General features: G+C 38.7%; 1 protein-coding gene across 1 annotated transcript in view; it reads right to left on the bottom strand.

Annotated features, from left to right (window-relative positions):
• The window catches only part of SYT10 (synaptotagmin 10), a 66453-nt gene extending 49307 nt beyond the window's left edge, over nucleotides 1–17146 (bottom strand). The window contains exons 1-2 of the mRNA XM_032159050.1: nucleotides 16701–17146; nucleotides 3449–3806 (exon numbers count right to left, since the gene is read on the bottom strand). Of these exons, the coding sequence (XP_032014941.1) occupies nucleotides 3449–3806; nucleotides 16701–16851 (509 nt within the window). The 5' untranslated portion in view covers nucleotides 16852–17146. The remainder of the gene's footprint in view (nucleotides 1–3448; nucleotides 3807–16700) is intronic.
• Between the last annotated feature and the right edge of the window lie 5899 nt (nucleotides 17147–23045).

Genomic DNA, 23045 nt, shown 5'->3' with positions numbered 1-23045 from the left:
ATACTTGGTAACCAACGTATTTAATTGCAGGAAAACTTCATCCCCTTGGCGTTTATGCTTAATATGTGTTCATCCATCTGGATAAATTTGAATTCTTACTCTTCCCAGGTGCATGACTTCAGGCAAATTTTTAAATCTCTCTGGGTTTCAGTTAACTCACATGTAATGGGGATAATTAATAATACTTACTCCATGCAGGTTGGTGAAGGATTATCAGGAATGGTGCCTTGACAAATAGTGACAAAATTGCAAGTGCTCAAAATTCTTTTCTTCTTCCTTTCCCCAACCACCCACATAAACAATGAAAGTCAGAGGCAGGTGAAATGATATCAAAGTTCTAGCAAAACTCTGAATGTGGGCTGGGCGCGGTGGCTCACGCTTGTAATCCCAGCACTTTGGGAGGCCGAGGCGGGCGGATCACGAGGTCAGGAGATCGAGACCACGGTGAAACCCCGTCTCTACTAAAAAATACAAAAAAAATTAGCCGGGCGTGGCGGCGGGCGCCTGTAGTCCCAGCTACTCGGAGAGGCTGAGGCAGGAGAATGGCGTGAACCCGGGAGGCGGAGCTTGCAGTGAGCCGAGATCGCGCCACTGCACTCCAGCCTGGGTGAAAGAGCGAGACTCCGTCTCAAAAAAAAAAAAAAACAAAAAAAAAAACCTCTGAATGTGTGTTGCAGTTTTTCCTCTTACAAAATATCAGATATATACAATCTGATTTTTATGATTTTAAGGTTGAAATTTTTATGTTTTTCTGATTTGTTCAATTTCACATAATTACTGAGAAATCCATAGGTAGCAAAAAGAAGTCTTTGCTCCCTTGTTTTCATTCTCCTCTAGCTAGGGATAATCAAATACGTGGTCTCTTTATATTCAACAGATAATATTTTGGAGATGGTATTTTGCTCTTCTGAGGTTCCAAAAAAACATTGATTACCTGAATTTGTCTTCATTGAGTATCCTCATATAATCTGTACATATCAACTAAAGAGTCGAATGATTCTGAATGCTAAGCTAATATATATTCACAGTGGTTAGTATTTTTCAAATGTTTTGCAGATTAACTGAAGAGTTTTACCTTGAAATTTCTGAGTGTCTTAAGTGTTCGTGGCTATAAGATATCACCTGTGGCCAAAGTTTTCTGGGATGGTAGTGATAATCAGGTAAAGACAGGAGGTAATCTGAAAGCAGGTTTCCCCTATAAGTATAGTGAGACCAATGTCTTGGAAAAAAGGAAGTTCCTTCCAAAGACATTTTTTCCCCTATTTGTAAAACATGTAAAAAAAGTGGTTTATTGGACAATTATTTTATAGTTCAATAAATATATATAATTCAATAAATATATATATAGTTCAATAAATATAAAAATTAACATGGATATTTACTGAGTTCCACTACATAAAGATCATAAATAAAAAAATTTAAAATGAGCCTAAATGTCATTGCTCAGGAAAACTTGTCAAAATAAAAACAAAATATGAGGCATTCCTTAGTTATAAAATTTAAGTAGCACAGAAAACTGTAACATGAAAAAGACACTTCCATCCATCCTCCTTATCTCCAAGTTCCTTATCTCAAAGGTAATAATTATTCTTACTTATCCCTCTGGAATACATTTAAGTAAGACGTGGATTTATTTGTAGGTATAATTCTCCTATTTGCACAAAATACATATTGAATAGCCTTTCAATTCTAGTAGCCAATATGACCCAGTTTTTCAATTTGATCGATTTCTAAACCCTTAAAAGTATTACCATGTTGGAAAACATGGATGCATCTTCGGTTTAGAGAGATAAAAAGGTAAGATTAGGAAGTCAATCCGTTTGCACGAAATAGCAGTTACCTCTCAATAAGAGACCATCGATTTTACCCTGCCCCAGAATAAAACTAGTTGCTACTTTTGGCAACCCGAGAAAAACTGCTATCATGCAATTTGTTTTAAGAACTGATGCCTATACTTAGCAGAAAAAAATGCCTCTTTACAGGAATCATTTCTTCCTTTACAGTTAATACAATTAGAATATACTGTGGTTAATAATTTTCAACAAAGTTTTGTTGATTTTCCCAGGCTGAGTTAAAATGTATTTCCTTAAGGAAGTCCTCCTCTTCCTCCCTTTTATGTACATTCCTCCATATGCACATGATATTTGGCCTCTTGTGGAACTTATAATTTGCCCAGTGTAAGAATCTGGTCTACATGAGCTCAAACACACAATGAAGTTTCATGTTTTTGGTAGATGTGCTAAACAGTTGCAGACTAAATATGAATCTGTTAGTTGTGATTGTGAAATTCTAGATGATTTCTGATTGTGTAGAGCCTCTACGATATGCATTTCAAATGGCTTTCTATTTTTTTATTTATTTTTATTTTTTATTTTTAGAAATATGTTTTTAATTTTTTTATTATTGTACTTTAAGTTTTAGGGTACATGTGCACAATGTGCAGGTTTGTTACATATGTATCCATGTGCCATGTTCCTGTGCTGCACCCATTAACTCGTCATTTAGCATTAGGTGTATCTCCTAATGCTGTCCCTCCCCCTTCCCCCCACCCCACAACAGTCCCCGGACTGTGATGTTCCCCTTCCCGTGTCCATGAGTTCTCATTGTTCAATTCCCACCTATGAGTGAGAACATGCGGTGTTTGGTTTTTTGTCCTTGCGATAGTTTACTGAGAATGATGATTTCCAGTTTCATCCACGTCCCTACAAAGGACATGAACTCATCATTTTTTATGGCTGCATAGTATTCCATGGTGTATATGTGCCACATTTTCTTAATCCAGTCTATCGTTGTTGGACATTGGTTCCAAGTCTTTGCTATTGTGAATGGTGCCGCAATAAACATATGTGTCTTTATAGCAGCATGATTTATAGTCCTTTGGGTATATACCCAGTAATGGGATGGCTGGGTGAAATGGTATTTCTAGTTCTAGATCCCTGAGGAATCGCCACACTGACTTCCACAATGGTTGAACTAGTTTACAGTCCCACCAACAGTGTAAAAGTGTTCCTATTTCTCCACATCCTCTCCAGTACCTGTTGTTTCCTGACTTTTTAATGATGGCCATTCTTAATATTTATTGGTTGAATCAAATTAAGTTGGAAGACTACAGGTAGCAGCTATCAACTAATGATATTTCAATGGAAAGAGTTTAATAATAATCTGTAGTTACACGATTTTACTGAGACCTCACATTCTGCTAAGCCCCTTTCATGGTCCTCCTCCCTATTTGGCTTCTTTGTCCTTAGTTTCTCTCTTTCTGCCCCTATGTACTCTGTCCAACCCTTTCTCTCTTTATTTAATTATCTATTTCCTATGTCTTTCCCATTTCTCCTGTTTCTCTTTTCTTTTCTCCCAACTAAAGTTTTTCTCTCTTATGAAATTTCACACACACACAAACACACACACACGCACACACACCAGTTTTATATATTTAATCTTTCCTTACCGGGATGATGACGTAGGCTCAGTAATTTGTCTTTGCACACGTGCATGTTTAATTAAATGTTCTTTTAAAGCAGTTTGGACTTCTGCTGGGATGTCAGGGGAAGTGTGGCTGATTTTTATTGCAGGCTCAATGGCTTTTACGGCTGGCTTTTCATTTTCCTTAATTTCTTTTTTCTCTTCAGTCTCAAAAACTTCAGTAGGAGCACTTGAAATGCTCTGTGGAAGGGTAGTGACGTTGGTAGTCACAGGTTTGCTTTTCCAGCATGGCCAACACAGCTTCCAGAAGACAAAAAGTGAGACGACCAACAAGGCCAGTCCACAAAAGCTGACAACAACTGCTAACAGGCTGACCGAAATATCTGGAAAAATTACAATGTAAAAATGATTAATTACTATTGTACATAAAAAAGCAGAAATGGAAAGAAAATTTTACATCATAATTGTTATTATTTCCTGATTCAGAATTTCAAAAACTCAATTTTAAGTTACCTTTGTAGGAAGAAAAGGTTAATAATCATTCCTGGAAATTCTCAAAGGAGGTACTTGAAGAGTTCCACCCCGGTAAAAATTCTAATTATATACAGGAAAATTATGATGTATGCATATTATTTCCAAGTACACTGTGATGGGTTCAAGATTTTGCAAACAAAGATTGAAAAACTGCAACCTGCCATGAAGCCATGAGGCAAGAAATTCTAAAAATGCACACAATAGGAAACTCTTGTTTGCTTCATCTTTGATCTAAAGATGCAAGCTTCTCATTCTCTAGGCAGAGAATCATATTAAATATTTGTGTAAACTTTTTTCAACAGTATAAATGAGAATAGCACATTACTAATAGAGAATGAGACACCATTAGTTACATTTTCAAACTCCATAGATTCTTTCTGATAATTTTGTATTATTTTTGTTTCTAATTTCGCCTAATTTCTTGAGTCCTAAATTAATTAATGAACTGTGCTATGGCCTGAATTTTTGTATCACCCCCAAAATTCATATGCTGACATCCTAACCCCAAGGCCACGGTATTAGGAGGTGGGACCTCTAGGGAGGGCATTAGGTCACGAGGGAAGTCTTCACGAGTACTATTAGTGTTCTTATAAAGCAGGCCAAGGGTGCTCTTTTGCCCTTCTACCATGTGAGGGCATAGCAAGAAGGTGTCATGTATGAACCAGGAAATGGGCCCACGGGACTAGCACAGGCATTCTCCATGGGGACTTGACCCTGTACATTTTACAATATAGAGAAGCAGAAAATTGTTGTTTCCTGAAGATGTCAAGCTTTTTCCTCAAAGAAGGCGGAAATTGATATATCATTTCTTAAGGATGGGGGTGGGTCAAGATTCCATCATAATTACAATGTTGTCACCCCTTGCGTTCAGAGACATAAGGCATGGGAGAAACGGAATTCCGCTTAATAGAAAACAGTGCAAGAAGTTAGATTAAGTAGAATTTTATCCTGAAAAATAAAACAAAAATTATGCAAACAAGCTTATTGTATTTTATTTATGTTTTTGCATTGCTTGCCATAGCAATTATGACTAATCATTAATAGTATTAAAAATGAAATCAAGTGCTTCATGCATAGGTCTTCGTGACATATTTTTCCCCCAATAACAAGCATTGTTTAACAAAAGAAGAATAACCTATCAAAAGATTGAGTGAGGATTTAGGAGAATTTATAAAGTCATCGAAAAATTTTAAATGACTTTTTCATGTTTGTGATTCATTTAACTATGACATGAAGTGCACTATAAGTTTGGATTTAATTCAAAGAAAAATGAGTAATCCCAGAAACATTTTAAATCAAGGTGTTGAAATGAAAATATGCATTTCAGAACTAACATTTTGGCTAAGGAGAAGATAGAAGTGAAGGCAAGACTGGAAGAGGAAATACTGGTTAATAGATTACAAGAGCTATCCATGTGAGAGACTAGTGGTTCTGAACCAGGGTTGCTGAAATGGGAAAGAAAAGATTCCAGAGAAAATCAAAGCTCTAGTGAAGGAGTGTGAAGATTAAAAAGGACAAGAATATGACTCACTAGGATGATGAAGTAAGGAAGACAATGACTTCAGTTTTGCTCGTATTGAGTTTGAAGTACTTATGGTCATGCAAGTAGAAATTTTGAGTAGGCTATTGGTCTTGCATAAATGCAACTTAAATAAATTGCAACTAATTTAACTTCCTTAAGTAGTGGGATCTGAATCCGTAGAAGATAAATGTTCCTCAACAGAATCCTGAGTATACCAATATTTAAAGAAAGAGAGTTTCAAGGCATAAGAAACCTACACAGAAGAATGGAGAAAAGGAGAAAGAAAGATATGCGAAAAAATCAGGTCAGTGGGTATTCACAGAAGCTAGGAGAATATTTTAAGAAATGATAGTGTAAATCATTAAAATAAGTTCAATTGAAACAAGAGTTGAGAAGTGACCATTAACTTTAACAAGTATATCTTTAGTGAATTCTATGAGACCAGTGGAGCAGATGTTGTGTTAACCAGATTACTGTGGATTAAGAAATGACTGGCGGCCAGGCGTGGTGGCTCACGCCTGTAATCCCAGCACTTTGGGAGGTGAGATGAGCGGATCACGAAGTCAGAAGATCGAGACCATCCTGGCTAAAGCGGTGAAACCCCGTCTCTACTAAAAATACAAAAAATTAGCTCAGAGTGGTGGAGGGTGCCTGTAGTACCAGCTACTCGGGAGGCTGAGGCAGGAGAATGGCATGAGCCCGGGAGGTGGAGCTTGCAGTGAGCTGAGGTTGTGCCACTGCAGTCCAGCCTGGGCGACAGAGCCAGACTCTGTCTCAAAAAAAAAAAAAAAAAAAAAAAAGAAATAACTGGCAGTGCAGAAGTGCACTCTGTAAGAGTAGATAATTCCTTCAAGAAATTATACCTAGGAAAGGAGGAGAGAGAGGGAGCAATAACTACGGCAGCACATGGAGTTGATGAAGGTGTTTTTATTAGGATATGCAATACTTCAGCATGCTTCAGAATGATGAGAAGGAATCAGTGGACAAGAAATGATAGGCAATTAAGCAGAATAATTAACAGTGAAGTCCCACAAAAGGTGACAATGGATGAGGTCTGAAGCAAAGATCAAAGAATTGGATTGCTTCTTTCTCTATAAGAAAAAGAGAATCGTTCTGGATGCCAGTAAGGTTATAGGTCTGGAGGCAGGAAGTCAAGTGAATTCTTGTTTATAACTATATTTTTCTCTCCAAAGGAGGAGTTAGGGTTAACTGTCAATTATATTGGAATATTTGAGAATAGTTTGGGATATTTGAAGAGCGTGAGAAAAGTTTGAAATAGGAACTATGGAGAATAGGAGAAAATTGAATAGGAAAACATTAGATGCCTGGTCAGAATATACATTTCTTTCAAAATTGGAGACTAATAAAGTGATACTAGTCTGCCTGGTTTTAAAACCTTCTAAATATTCAGCAGCTTTGGTGTAGGGGCAAAGAGACAAATAAATGCATCCATGCATAAGGTTTTTGGTTTGTTTATTTTTCCAGAAGAATGTGATAGACCCCAAAGGAGAGAGTGTATTGGGCAGATAAAATGATGCATCATAAGTATGATGTCATACTTACTGAAAGAAAATTCAGAGATAAATAGAAAAGTTAATAGACTGGAGTTTCTAAATGAGAAAGATGAACTCATAGGAGATTTTGGTTGGGGACTGAAATATTTGGATTTACAATGCTACGGTAGTATTGTTCACCATAATGACAAGGGTTTGAGTATGATCATAAAAGAAAAGAGGTAAGGTGAACTAGAGGAGATCACTGGAGGAAGGTGGCCAGTCACTGGGAGGCCAGGGAGATGAATCTGAGTGTCTTGGTTTTTCTACACGGGGTTTCAAGTTACCCGTTCCAATGGGCAGACTCGGTGACTAGGCTCTCTAGCTCTAATTTTCACTATCTATCTCTGGATAATTAAAAAGAATCCATTACATAACATTCATCCTATTATATCTGGAAAGATTAAGAGTTAATGAAATATACAGAAATTAGATTAGGCTCTGAGATAATTAGGTTTAAAATTGCTCAAACTCTGGTTTGATTACATACATGTGCATAAACATTATTCTGCCACTGTCTGTCTATATGTCTGTCGGTCTGTCTGACTATGCATCTCTAACTAATTTTAGTCAGAAACATTTTACTCTTTTATCATGTTTTAATATCCCAAACTAAAGTGACATAGTTCGGAAAAACTGAGAAAAAGATCACTGTCATCAGCAAATACAGGGAACTTCTAAAATGCGAATTCCTCAGAAACTTTTAGCATAGCCGAACTTTGTTAAAGTCTGTATAACCAGGCCATAACATTTGCATGATCTTGTCCACTGAAACTTATAAATACTGCTAGGTCCAATTACCTACTACCCATGCAGCTAACACGATCATGCAGAAAAGCACAGGCCAAGTGTCCTGTTCTCAATTCCAACTAGAATTGGGAACAGAACACTTGGCTCGAATTGATACTCTCCTCTGTGTCTATCTGTATCTTTTTAAAAAGTTTAAAATTCTAGTTCATTTTTAATTTTTCAAAATGTACAAAAATGTGATTTCCAATAATTAATCAGAAATTAATATAATTTAGTTCATCAATATTCCAAGCCTTTTGTTTCTCTCCTGCTTCCTGTTGTTGCCTGACCACAGTCCATATTTGCTTATGGCACCATTTCATAGAGAAAGAGGGGGAATAAAACTCAAATCAGCAACTCTTAGTCAAAGATGAAATTTTGGGATTATCTTTGAAGTTAATTTATTTATACTATTCATCTGATATTACCATTATAATAATTAGGGCATGTTTCTGATTTCTATAACAAGGGACCAAATTAATAGTGACTGAAACAAGATAGTTTATTTCTCTCTCATGTGAAGCAAGATTGTCCCAGCATAAACAGGTCACGGCAGATTTATCAACTCTAAGGTGCCTGGAATTCTGGTTTGTTTTACATTTTTGCTCTACTATTCAAAGGTCTTTGCTTCTCTTTAAAGTCCAAGATGGCAAGCTACTACGTTCATATTTCAGGCAGCTGGATGGAAGAAGAAGATGGAAAAAGGGAAGGTGAGGATATGTCATTTCATTTTAAGAGTACAAATTTGAAGTTGTGCACATCACTGCTAACTTCCCAAGGGTCACGACTTAGTCATGTGACTATACCAAACTGGAAAGAGACTGAAAAATGCTCTTTTAAAATTTTTTATGCTGCCATATTCTTAAGAAAAATAAGAGATCCCACTGCTGTGAAGTAGAAGCGGGAGATGAACACTGGGAAGCAACTAGTAGTTGCTTTCTCATCTATAAATCTAATACATAGTATCATCACTCAACAACAATCCTTGCACCTTGCCTCTTATAATGTCCATTTTAAATTTATTGACCTTTGCCTTTCTCTTGAGTTTCAATAAATGATAAAAATTATATTAATACTATATTTAATCCATTATAAAATACATGCTTTAAAACATTCTGCATTTTTGAAATCAGAATGTTATCTTAGTATTGATGGCTTGTTGCAATAGCTAATAGCCAGGCAGTAATTGTGTCATAATTTTCGTTATTTGTGTATGCACTAAAGCAACAGCATCAGCATCAAAATTCACAGAATAAGTCCAAGTGGCTTATAAGAGAATATTGGAGAAAATAGTGAAGCATGTCCTTCAACCTTATAAGCCAAATTTTTGGAAATGGGTGGTGAAGGTGGTGAGTCAGACGTATTTAGAAACACTGCCAACATCCCACATACCTGCACAGTTAGCTTTAGAGCACAGTACCATTGGCCTGTATATCTTTTATGAATTCTTTTAAGAAAAAATGCATCATTAACACTTTTTATGGCATAGAATATGATAATGTGTGGAAAAACAAGGGCATCATTCATTCTGAATCAAAAAGCCATTCAGAAGAATCAGACTCAGAATTTTAGTTTTAAAATTACTTTAACCTATTTATTTCTTTTATGTTTTCCTTCCTACATTTGTGTCAGAGTGATATAAGATTTCTTTAAAAGTCTAAGTTTTAAAAGAAGTATTTCTATACATATAAAATAAAAATTCCATGTGATTAAAAAGCATTGTGCCATAGTTTATTTGGCAATATTCTCTTTCTTCTCTTGGTGCCACATAAAATAATGGTGCATCTTATAATCAAAGGCATCTTCGATTTGATAAAACATGGTACCAAATATGGTATTCGAATATCTAAATTTATTAAAAAGCTTTACATATGCTCATAATTGAGTAAATTATTTACACTTTGTGACTGTATATTACTCATATATCTACATTAACTTGAACATCACACATAGCATCACATACATTTAATTAATGGCACTAGTACATTTAATGCTTGGCACAGTGGCTTTCACGTAGTAAGTGCTCAATAAATATTGCTTGAATAAAAGCATAATGCTAAAACCACTTCTCAGGTACATTAACAGCTTATATTGTAACAGATTAGAAATTATAGGCTTCTGAATATCGTTTTGTCCATTAGTCCAATAAATCCATGACTACTAAAACATCACTAAGGGAATAATATTAATAAATACTGAAGAGAAAACAATAGTCCTTGTTTAATGAAGACAATATTGCGGTATGGACAAATTGACATTTACAAGGTTTTAAAAATTGACTGTTATGTTATCTAGTCAATAATGGAATAATAAATTAGACAGTAGATCATAACATACATCAAGGTCCATCTAAGGAAAAAAAAAGTCATTAATATCGATTCCTTTCTATTCCCCTTAGGATGATTTCCCCCTTCTGGCTCCAAGGCCATTACAGCACAATTCCATGAAGGAACAAAGGTGTAAAGAGTTTTATTAATTTCTGGTAATAAACCCATAAGAGCTTCTACTTTTTTTCCTCGATAGTCTATGTGAGGCATGTTGATGCCAGCTCTTATAGCTTCAGTGACTACTTAGGATGTATTTAACATTATGAAGAAAAAGAAAATTACCTTATAAAATAATAAAAGAAGACATCTATTTAGTCAGGAATTCTGTCTGTAAACTTGGTCAGTGTTAGATATTCCACCAACAGAGGAAATTGGCATTGTGCCAGTTAGACAAAAGATCTATAATAATAACACTCCTTATCTGAAGGTTCAGTTTCTTCGATAGACTCATACTAATGATGCCCTGAGATCTTTGAGTGGGTGACTCTCAGCTCTTTTTCAGTCACATTTTGTCTCCAATGCCTCATAGTACTGAATGTTAACAGTATACACTGTTAATTATTTAACTTGACCAAAATATGGCAGGAAAATACAGCACACAAGATTTTAATGAATTATTTTTTCTAATTACAAATTAACAAAAACAATGTAACTGGTAATTTAATATCTGTTTTCACTACAGACTTATTTATAAACATATGAAAGGAACTATATTTGGGATTATATGAGTTCAAAGTTGTGCATTTCAAACACACTAAAAATCTTTTATGTGATTTTACAGTTGACACAAATCAATTATATTTGGCCAAGAATATGTAAACACCTACTCGTGTACACTGAAGTACACATGTGGGCATAGTCAAGTAAGAAAAATGAGAAACACTGCTTGTTATATTTGGATGATAGAAAATCTAATAGACAGGTTTGAGATATGGGTCATAATTGCACACTAATAAATTTTATTGGCTAGTAATTATAGCCAATAATGTAATAATATTAATAGCTTATCTTCACAGACATTTTTTCCAATGCCCTTCAGCACTAAGGATGCCCCCAGAATCTCCTCTTCCTATTCCTACTTTTTGTTAAACCTAGGCTAAAATCTAAGAAGCCCGGGTTTCTTAGCCTATCTCCATCACTAACTGGTGATTTGAAGGGAAGTTATATTTCTTTGCCTTAGTTTTCACATCTGCAAAGTGATGATTCCTACTTTCAACTGGAATGATTAACAGCAATTTGAATAATGAGATAGTTACTTTTCCCCTGACACTTTCTACTTAGCACACTAACATGCTTTCCTTTTACTGCCATACGCGAATATATTGAACAGAGTCTAGAACTTGTAGACTCAGTGCTTTATGCAACACTTACAAATTTAGCCATGGAATTATAGCTCCACCTGAACACACTCTGAAGAAAGTCAATGGATACCTATATCAAGTTCAGTTGCTTTTTCATGAGTATATTGCTCACTGAATTCTAGCTTTTTGATGTCTCAAGTGCTCTAATTTCTGCTATTATCATAAACTAGATATTTTGTATGTCTATATAGGATATTGTATTAGATACTGGTGACACAAAAATACAGATATATACAATTTAGTTGCAGAAGGGATTTGGAGGTTATTAAGAAAGACTCATTATTTTACAAATAATAAAGTTGAAGCTTCTTGATAATAAATCCCTTGATTCATTCATTCATTTAAAAAATATTAATTGGGCCGGGCGCGGTAGCTCATGCCTGTAATCTCAGCACTTCGGGACGCAGAAGGGGGCGGATCACCTGAGGTCCGGAGTTCGAGACCAGCCTGGCCAACATGGAGAAAACCCCCGTCTCTACTAAAAATACAAAATTAGCTGGGTGTGGTGGCACATGCCTGTAATCCCAGCTACTCGGGAGGCTGAGGCAGGAGAATCGCTTGAACTTGGGAGGCGGAGTTTGTGATGAGCTGAGATCCCGCCATTGCACTCCAGCCTGGGCAACAACAGTGAACCTCTGTCTCAAAAAAATAAAATAAAAAAAATAAATAAATAAAGTAGCTAGTATGAACCACAGATTTTTCAAGGCACTGAGGATAAAACAATAAACAAGCCCCTGCCCTCAAAGAGCTGACATGCTATTGACTTAATGTGTACAACGTTAGTGGAATAAAATGTAGATTGGGAAGAATATAATCATATGTTCAAAATAGAAATGATTTTAATTGGCATTGGAAATTACATTAAACATTTATGGTAATGATTGTCTTCTGCCAGAATTTTGTATTTAAAAAAGCTTGTAAATGAATGCAGGTGCATCTCAAACAATTACCAATTTTTTTCAAAAAGCCAAAATTACAGTAATGACTGTTTTTTTAAAATGTGATTTGAACTTGGTATACAAAATCACTCATAAGAATTAGATGTCAAGAGACTCATAGTTCATAGAAAAAGGAAATACAGCTTTTAATTTGTCACAAAGGAAAAAGAAAAGGTTAAAGCAAAAAGAAATTCCTGCCAATGCTGCTAACATACTGGGATTTAAGAGGAATAAATGTTTGCTGAGACCTTGGCTTTGAAGATAGGTCTCCATTTCCGTTTGAAGTAAATCAGACCAAGCACAAGGTGTATTGATGATCATGTGACAATGAGACTAGACATAGTAGAAGCTGGCCACTCTTCCATGGAGTGGCAATGTGGAGGAAGGAAAAATATCCTCTCATATATTCTTCTTCAAATGGGCCTATCATTCTGAATCCACTATGGCTCCATTATTCTTTTATAGACCTACAAATCTCAAGGAAAAAATTCTACTGATAATATGTCTGTAAACTGGAATTCTTTATACAATCACTAGGATGTGTAAAACTCTGTTATTGTGATTAAAAAATGTTAACTCAATTAATCGGGTAGTCATTTGCTTTGTCCCTCTACTATGAAGTCCCTCTACTAATTTTAAACCTTTATCATAGACCCACTATGCCTTGATCTTAGAGGGAAATCATGATGTAATTCTTGAAATTTTACTTAACTATCCCTTTTCTTGTCCGTTAAGTACTTTAATAAGATTATTTGCCATATACCTACTTATTATCCCTATGTCTAAGAAACTGAAGAACATATGTGTGAATTTAGAAGAATTTGTCTAAATTTTTATTTTAGAATTTTTAGTCCCAAATTAAAATTGTGTAAAGATGCAAAATTAGAACATTGACGAATTAAATGCTTATGAAAATCTTTAAATTAAGGTTAGATCTATACAATTGTGATGGGAGCTCAAGTGACTGTGAGCTTAAGTGGGTTTGATTAGCTGTGATTTATGAGGTCTGCCTTTCAAGCAACATAGGTTCCTTGAAATTGATAAGCATTTGAGCAGCAATTAAGGAGTAATCGGAAATTAAGCTAAATCCAGTTTAAAAACGATTATATATATTCAGTCACAGTATGCCTGAAAAATAACTTTTGGGCCCAATATATTGCTTTGTATTTTCCCTAAGCATTCTAATATTAAATCATATTGTGCATTGAGATTGATTTAGTGGGTGACATACCTATTTCGGGAGAGGGAAGGAATCCATGGTAAAAAGACTTAAAATATCTGATATTCTAGAAAGTGCATATGGTGAACTTTCTAGAATATTAGTAATGCTGGCACATATAATGACTCTGATAAATTACGCCAAAAGAGTAAATGAACTTGCGTTGGCAACTTTAGTGTAAGTCTTCACCAATTTTATTAAAGTATGAGATTGGTCATATTGTGATCCTATGGTGATTCTGAGATCCTCAATGGCAACAATACTGCTGCTGCTTCTGCTACTGCTGATATGGTCACAAGTAACGGTGATGCTTGCACTTCACTGGCATTTACAAAACCCATAAGATAATATCTTACATATATACGTGATTTGTAGCTCCCTTCATGTAGAATGACTTTCACTGGAATTATCTGAATTTCTCTCCCTCTATCTCTGTGTGAAGGAATTGAAAATACACACAATTTTGGAGCTTGTAATTATCACTGTAATGTTAGAACAACCAATACCATCTGGGCAGTGCTGATTAACTTTCAAAGTAAATAAGCATTGTGCCATTCAACATTGTTGATGTCTTCCTACCAAAAATGGCCTTCTCATTAAACAGTGAGTAGAAGGATCACTGGAAGTGCTTTATTCAGGAACCCATAATAAAAAGCGTGAGAGCACAAGGTATAAGAAAATCTACTTTAAAGAACAGTGTGACGCTGGGTGGCTACGAAATATAATTAAATATTTGGTAAACAATCTTTAAATCCACTTCATAGATACCTATCAACTTTGAGTCTATTTGCAGATTAAAGTATTTTACTTCTAACTGTTGCTTAGATTCGCAAATGAAAAATGTATAGCAATCTTGTTTGTCTTTATACGTCATACACGACCTAGTAGAATATCTTTCCTAGTAATAGCCAATAAATATGTGTTTTCCTACATTATAAATCGAATACCTCATATATTATGTAGTCTATTTTTCCTCTTCAGGGGAGGAAAATATTCTTGCAATTGTTTTAGGCTAATTTTTCTCACTTTTTATTCCCAAGGGGAAAAGTTCAAAAGGAATTCAGACTACAACTACTTCTTGCAGTGATTAGGAAAAACTGAGAACCATTTCTATAATTCATATAGTATAGTTTATCTGAAGCTGATATAGTTGCGCATTTTGGACAGATTTCAAAGCTGGGACTTGGTTTCTAACTTCCGCATATTTTCCTTATTACCAGCCAGTCTGAGACCGGGGAAACCACTATTTGGTGTGTGATCACAAAACGGCAGGAAAGAGGAAAATCAGTAGTTTCATTCACAGCATCAACTGTTCAATTACCAAAGCACAATCTTCAAACTTAAATACTCTCACTTCGTCCAGTGTACCCCTTCTCTGAGTGTTACCTTTAGCACGTGGGTCACTAAAGACGTTTCAGAAAAGCTTATCTAATGTCACCACAGACGACTCTGAGGTCACACTACTCTGGTCTTCACTTCATACTTAGCAACGATACGCACGACACAGAATACAACATGCCCACACAGTGCCTTCCGCTGAGTTTCATATACTCCTAGGAATTTAACACCTACTGAACGAATGGAAATGATTCTCAGTTGTGTTTACACACTGAGAAAATTTTAAAGTTTTCCGATCCGGGGTCCAAGCAGCGGCATCTCTTCAAGCTCTGCCAAGCGCAGACAGAGCCCCCTTGGCTCACGTTGCCCTGGATCAGAGAATTCCAAACTCTGCAGCTACCCATTTGAACAATGGAATGTAAAAGCTAAACTAAACCCATTCCCACGCCCCGCTTGGCTTTGGCTCAGGGGTGGTGGTGGAGGGGATTCACTAAGGGTGCCCCGCTTTGCTCCCTCCCAGCACGCAGGGCTCCACGTTGCCCTGAGCCGGGCTGTCCAGCTCTCGTTGCCCTGACTACCTTCAACTCTTAAAACCCCGCCAGGAGATCAGAATGACAGGAAAAGCAAAGGGAAAGCACCTAGAGAAGGAATGGCAACCTTCCAGCCGAAAATCCCGAAAGCAGTGTGTTTTGACTCCTAGTGCAACAAGTGACCCTCTCAAGCGGCTCTTGAAACCACGCAGCCCGCAACTCGGGGATCCACCTCGCGTGCGCCCGAGCCGCACAGCAGGCTGGACACACCAGCCTTTTCCCCAGCCGTGACCCAGTGGCTCGGATTCGATCCTTTCCACCCCCAAGCCTGGAGGAAAATCCACTTGACACCTTTTTCCACCTCCAAATTTCCGACGGTCGATATCCTCCTGCATCCAGCCCGTTTCCTAATTTCCTGAAGGGTAGGGAGGACGTTGGATGTATGAGAGCGTGCGTGTGCTGGGGATTTTAAACGTTTCCCCTCTCTTCCACTTCTTCGATATGTGCTCTGAGCTTTAGGTGTCTCCTCACAAATGGGATCAATAATCCCCGTTTTACCCACTTTGTCATGAAACCCTACAAAATCACATATATTAAAAGGGCTTTAGAAACTGTCAAGTGCCCGACAGGTTGCAGCCGCGAGTTACCTCGGAGGCCGAGGCAGCCACCTCTGCAAGCGAGTTCTGCGTCCAAGCAGAGATGGTCCGTCCCGCCTGGCCCCCATCAACAAGGCCGGGACCAGCGGCCGGTGGAACGAGCGAGAGCAGCCCGAGTCCCACAGGTGAGCCGCCCCCACAAGCAGCCAAGCCGCGAGCCGTCCCGGCGCCGTCACCGCCCGCACTCACCTCTCGGCTCCGGGAGGGCGATGGGAGGCGTGGGAGAACGCGGAGAGGCGCGGCGAGCCTGGGAGCGGGAGACGGCGCCGGGAGGCGGGAAGCGGACCACAGAAAGGGAGAAGCCCGCCGGGTGGACGGGAGGAAACAAAACCCAAACGCCCCACCCTCGAAGTCGCCAGGAGCTGAGCGAAGGAAGGAGCGAGGTAGGAAAGCGCGGCGCCCCAAATATGCTCTGGGAGCGGCGCGGGAGGCGCAGAAGCCCGGAGCTTGCAGCCGAGCGCGCGGGGTCCCAGCGGAGCGCGAGGACGCGAGCGGAGCCCTCCCGGTTACCTGTGCTGCTCCCGCCCTGGCTGCCCCTGTCCCGAGGGAAGATGCCCGCGCACTTCTCCCACTCCACCTGGCCCGCGAAGCACAGCTCGGTGACGATGTGCAGAGCCTTCTGGCACAGACTGTTCACTCCGTCCTCCTGGTGGAAACTCATCGTTTGGCTTTTCTTTCGTTTTCTCTTTTTTTTTTTTCCCAGTTAGCCGTCTTTTCCTCTTCGTCTAGACTAACTCCTCTGGCGCCCTAAGCCATAGTCCGCCCGCGATGACTTTGGCTGGACGGCGCGCCGCTGAGAGCCGGCAACTCTTAGGAGCCCCACGTTAGCCCCATGGCGGGAGTGGAGCGCGCAGGGAAAGGAGAGGCGCGCGAGGCGGCTGCGGCTGCGGCGAGGTTTGCGCCAACTCTCCCGCCGCGCCAGCGAGCCGAGTCGCGCTGGAGACCCGGCATGGAGTGCTGAGGGGAGGGGGAGAGCCGTAAAAAAGCCAAAGCAAGCCCGCAAGCACGCCCCCCTCCTCTCCCCAGCGCACTGGTGTTTCTGGCGGGTGCCTGGCGGCGACGCGTCCAATCGCAGCCCGGCGCGGGCGCGGGGTGACAGGCGGCGGAGCGCGCAGACCCCGCTCCCCGCGTCTTCTGGAGAAGGGACTCGCGAGGGAGGCGGGGCGGCCCGGCGCCCCTGCCGAGGCCGGGGATGCTCATCGTTGCCCAGAGCTGGCCCGAGGAGCCCTCTGCGTTTCCCAATGCTTTTCCCTGCATCAGCGCAGCCATCCCCGCCGCCTTTGTCTCTCCAACTTTTCCACGGATGTATTCTACTTTCTGTGCTATCTGCTTGTGCCCTTCTGGAAAAGCCATCCCAATCGAAGAAAAACTGAAAAAGTTAATTAAAAAAAAAATGAATGCGTGAATAAGCAAACCCTCTTAGGTAGATCACAAAATAAAATGTTATTTGTACTAATAATCAGATAAGATTTTGTCGATTAATCACTAATTGGCGATTGAGAATGCAAACTTGACTCCCTCCATCTCCTTTCTTAGCGACTTAAAACAAGACATGGGTGTTAAAGGGAACAGGATTAAGTTCAAATCTGTCACACATCTCAGCCTAACCTTGAAGTTGCTTCCAGGTCTTGGCGATCCTCCCACTTCAGCCTCCCTAGTAGCTAGGACTCCAGGGACTCCAGGCGCTATTTTTTTTTTTTAAACTTACTGTAAAGACAGGGATCTCACTATGGTGCCCTGGCTGATCTCGAACTCTTGGGCTCAATCAATCCTACAGCCTTAGCTTTCCAAAATGCTGGTATTCCTGGCACTAGCCACCACGGCCGGCTTGCTTTCGGGTCTTTGCCTGAGTCTGTAAAATGGGAGATTTGGACTCGGATGTCTTAAGCTCACCTGTTTTTATAATTCTTTAATGCAAATGGGTGCAAATCACTAGAACTAAAGCGACAAAATAAAATTAATAAACGTGGGCTTCAGGATATAATAATGTGTTTATACGGTTTTTAAACTTTTTTTCGGGCAGAGTTTGATCCCATGTCGTAACCTGAGGATTGATTTAACCCTCTTGTGATGAGGGATTCTTTATTTTTGAAGTGCGATATATTGAACTTGTTAGCGTGTCTATACTAGTAGAATAAGTAGTCTTTTTAAAAAACAGCTAATCAGTTCATGGTAAATTATTTGCTTTGCACAGGCACTATGGTAAACCTACTATAAATATTAGGCATAGCACTCCAGTAGGGAAGCGTTCATTTGTTGAATCATTTTGACCTGATCCACAGGACAATTGGTTTAACTAGGACTATTTTTACCATGAATTAAGACAAACTAAAATCTGCCGGCTTCATTTGATTTTTGTCTTTAGGCACACTGACTTGGGTGGTTTTTAAGTCGAATTGTCTAAAGAAATAATTTCACTGTCAATAAAAAAAATTAAACATCTACTGCATGCACAAAGCTGAATAACACACTTTAATAAGGCCCTTTCCAATTGCCTTTTGCCCCCCATTCTGCTACAGTCTACACAGACAGATCGGTAGAAAACAAACTGCAATGCAATGCTGTACTTTCATATTTACCATATGAACTAATTGCTCTGTAAGAGGACCAAATGAGTAATTATCTTTATACTACTTACAGATTCTAATTGCTTAAGTGGAGTAATGCAGAAGGTCTCCCTAATGATCCTCTTGTGTTTGATTTCAGTGTTAAACATTAAGTAAACAAATTCTGAAGATAACTTTCCTGGTATTTGTTTATGCTGTTCCTGGCCTGTTGCTACTCTTACTGCTGTGTTTTCACAACAAGCAGAGCTAATTTCACTTGGATATTCGTTTTTCTGAATTCATTTCTCTGAAAAAAATTTTCTTTAATCGAAAATGAATATCACAGGTTTTGATTTTTTTCTTTGTTCTCTGGACCATCTCACAGCTCATTAGCAGGTGAATCAAAACAGTTTTATTTGTCACTAACTAAAAGCTTAGGTAAGAATTTTGGGCAAAGTAAAAACTGCATTGAAGGTCATCTTTTTCAATGCTGAAGGATAAGATGACAAGAATTTCAATTTTCAGTCTTTAAATTTTTTTCCAACTATTTCAGCTACCAAGAACCTAAAAAGTAAACCAAGCAATACAGATTTGCATTTACTTCCCCACTCACACTCTGAAGGAATTGGTGAAATAGTAAAAGGAGAGGAGTGCAGGTTAGACTGATACTTACCAAGCACTGTTGGCTGTGGTAAGTATTATAGTAGCCATTGTTAGTCAAAAAAATACTGGCTGTAATGATCTCTGTCACAGCTTCCTTCTGGATGACCTCTACGTTATGTAGAGGAGGGATTGGTTTGGAAATAAGGAACCCAGGAAAAACCCGTGTGAACTAAGCATACCTGTTAAGTGACAATTTCAAACATTCAAAACTCTGATTTCCCTACTTGCTCAATCCTCTTTCAATTCCTTCTTGCCCTTTCTCCTTCATATCGTGGGGGAGGGAGAGTTAGCTTGTTAGGCAGAGATCTCTCTATGGTAAGGGGAACTTGGAGATCACTCTCAGACTATAATTTTAAATATTATTTGACCTCCAAGACAGGAACTAAGAGAGTGGGTAAATGAAGAAATCTCAGAGCAGCTGAATGAAGATCACGGAAAATTATTAAATTTGAACTTACTTCAAGTGTCACTACTTTCCTTTTCTGTATTCTGTTGGCAGCTCAGATTCACAACAGCCCAGTTGTAACTTTCTGTATACACTTGGGGCTGGTCCTGTATTCCTCAATTCAGAAAATGGAATTGCCACTCACTCCCAACTGGTGATGGTGATGACCAAACTTCCGGCTTGCACAGAAGAAATGAGAAGTCCAGTTCTGACTCCAGATCCTTTTCTTTTCTTTTTTCTTTTTTTTTTTTTTGAGACGGAGTTTCGCTCTTTTGCCTAGGCTGGAGTACAATGGTGTCATCTCGGCTCACTGCAACCTCTGCCTCCCTGGTTCAAGCGATTCTTCTGCCTCAGCCTCCAGAGTAGTTGGGATTACAGGCGCCCGCCACCACACCCATCTAATTTTTTGTATTTTCAGTAGAGGTGGGGTTTCACCCTGTTGGCCCGGCTGGGCCTAAACTCCTGACCTCAGGTGATCAGGCCACCTCGGCCTCCCAAAGTGCTAGGATTACAGGCATGAGCCACTGTCCCCCACCCTCCAGATCCTTTTAATACAACCGAATTCATCACTCTGGAAGATTTGGTGTCTTCTCTTTTTCCATTATGTTCAGTTTGTTCATTTTTCCTGATGGATACCCAGTGAGCATTTCAATCTGAGACTCAGTGTTGAGTTCTTCAATTCCGCGAATTCTGTTGATTTATTCCTTCAGTAATGTTCTAACTTCCATTTTTTTTCTGTGCAGTCCCTTACTAGAACTCCATTTTTGTTGGATTTTTGACTGCTAGGACTGAATCGCCAATTTTCACTTCTCTTCTATTTTCCATTTTTGTCGCCTTACTCCTTGTGCTGTAATTTTGGGGAGATTTCCTTTGACCTTGTTCTCTGAGCTTTCTATTAAACTACTATGATTTCATCTTTTATAATTCTAAGATCTGCATACTTTTTGGTTTAGTGATTCTTTTTTCTTATTTCATGAATGAAAATCTCTTCTTATTTCTCTGACCATATTAATTATGTGTATTTAACACCCTTTCACCCTCGTTTCAGTCTCGTCATCTTTTTCTCTGAATAACTCTTTGTTGTTGTTGTTGTTGTTGTTCTGTTCTTTGTGCTGGAGGATTTTTTTCTCAGGTGTCTGCTGATCCCTGGATCTCCATTTAAAAGCACTGTTGTATGGATCTGCAGGACCAAGTGCATCAGTAAGACATAGAACCAACGAGCATCACTGAAGGGCAATTCAGAACTGAGCTGTACTTTTAACTGGAACACCCCAAATATCAATATCAAACAGCTTTATTCTCTGGAGTGATTCAATTCTTTTCAGAGAGGGACTATCTAGTCTCTCACCAGGGACGTAAGGTAGTAATTAAAATCTGCCTGCTTTTACTTAATCCTCCTTCTTCAGTCTGTCGCCAGACTCTGTCCTCTTTTGGGTCTGTTGTGCAGCATCTAGAGCCTTTCAAGGTTAATATTTCTGGGCAAAACAAAACATAAAACAAACCTCTTTTATTTGCAATTTGGGGAAGGATAATAATTGAGGTGGAGACTTGAGCTTCAAAACATCTTAAGAATTACATTGACCCCCAACCCCTGCCTTTTTAGCCTCTCGTCTTACCCCCACCTTCTGCAGAACGACTATGAGGTGTTTCCATCTCTGTTTTTTTTTCTGGGCCTCTGTGGGGTGAGTCACTAGCTTCTCATTGCTGTCTGCCTCTAGAGGTTTAAGCTCTCTCTGCTTAGCAAGTCAGTGACTGCTTCTTCACCAGCTTCCATCTTCTAAATCTATTAACATCTTTTGTCTTTTTTGTCTTTTTAGTCTTTTTGTTCTTTTGGGTTTATAGCCTTTTATAGCTTTACTGTCATTGCAGTGTCATTTCAGGAGCAGGAACACAAGTACACAAGTTCTTCATTTATCATGTTTAGCTGTTTAAAAAGGGAATTCTCATTGTGCCACTATTTAAAACTTTCCAGTGGCTTCCAACTGTGCTTTAGACTTATTGAATACCTTCAGTGTGGTCTGTAAAGCCTTACCTGACCTGACTTCTGTCTATCTTCTTTATTGTTTTCTGAGTTGACTGTGTACTTTCTTTTCATCTTCAATTTCTCCTTTGCAGCACAAATCATAATTAAAGTCAAATAATTTGTTGTAAGCTCTGGAAGGAAGGAAACATTTCTTGCTTTATCACTGCTCTTTTTCTAGTGCTTCACACTGTGCCAGCAGTAATAGCTATTCAATAAACATTTGCCGATGAGTAGATTAATATGTTACTTCTTAACCCTATCTCTTTCTCTGTAGTTATCATCAGTAATAAGAGCCATTAGTTACTTGTTTCAGAAATGTATAGTATATTAGTCTGTTCTCACACTGCTAATAAAGGCATACCTGAGACTGGGTAATTTTCAAAGGAAAGAGGTTTAATTGACCCACAGTTCCACATGGTTGGGGAGGCCTCCCAGTCATGGCGGAAGGTGAATGAAGAGCAAAGTCATGTCTTACATGGTGGCAGGCAAGAGAGCTTGTGCAAGGGGACTGCCATTTATAAAACTATCAGATCTCATGAGACTTACTGGCTACCATGAGAACAGTATAGGGGAAACCACCCCCATGATTCAATTATCTTCACCTGGCCCTACCCTTGACACGTGGGGATTATTCCAATTCAAGGTGAGATTTGGGTGAGGACAGAGCCAAACCATATCACCAGGGTATGTAACAGAAACTAGTAAACCATTCTATTCCCAGGAAGGAAGAAGGACCACCAGGAAGAGCAAGTGGCAGTAGTGCAATATGTCCTTTCAGAAGGAAAAAGATGGCCATTTGTATCTCAGGAACAGTCACACACCCTTGATACCTGTTTTGTGTCATGTCTGTGTTATATGTTTTACATCTATGCTTAATAATCATAACCATAATCATTATTATTTGATATATAAGCTATATAAAACTAAGTAGTTTTCAAGCTAATTGTTATAGTATTAATATCTTATATATTAGCTCATTTAGAATAGTGGCAGACACAGTTCTAAGCTTTTTACATACACTTACTATTTAATTGTCACAATAAACTTGTGTAATAGATATTTTTGTTCATATTGTATAGGTAAAAAAACCACTTCAGAGAGTTTAAGTAGCCTTTCTTAGGGTATATAGCCATTAATAATGGAGTCTGGTTTCCAACTAAGACCTTAAGTTGCAGAAT

The sequence above is a fragment of the Hylobates moloch genome, unplaced genomic scaffold (assembly GCF_009828535.3).
Source record: "Hylobates moloch isolate HMO894 unplaced genomic scaffold, HMol_V3 SCAFFOLD_8, whole genome shotgun sequence".
NCBI lineage: Eukaryota > Metazoa > Chordata > Mammalia > Primates > Hylobatidae > Hylobates > Hylobates moloch.
This window is presented reverse-complemented; position numbering and strand designations above follow the sequence as displayed.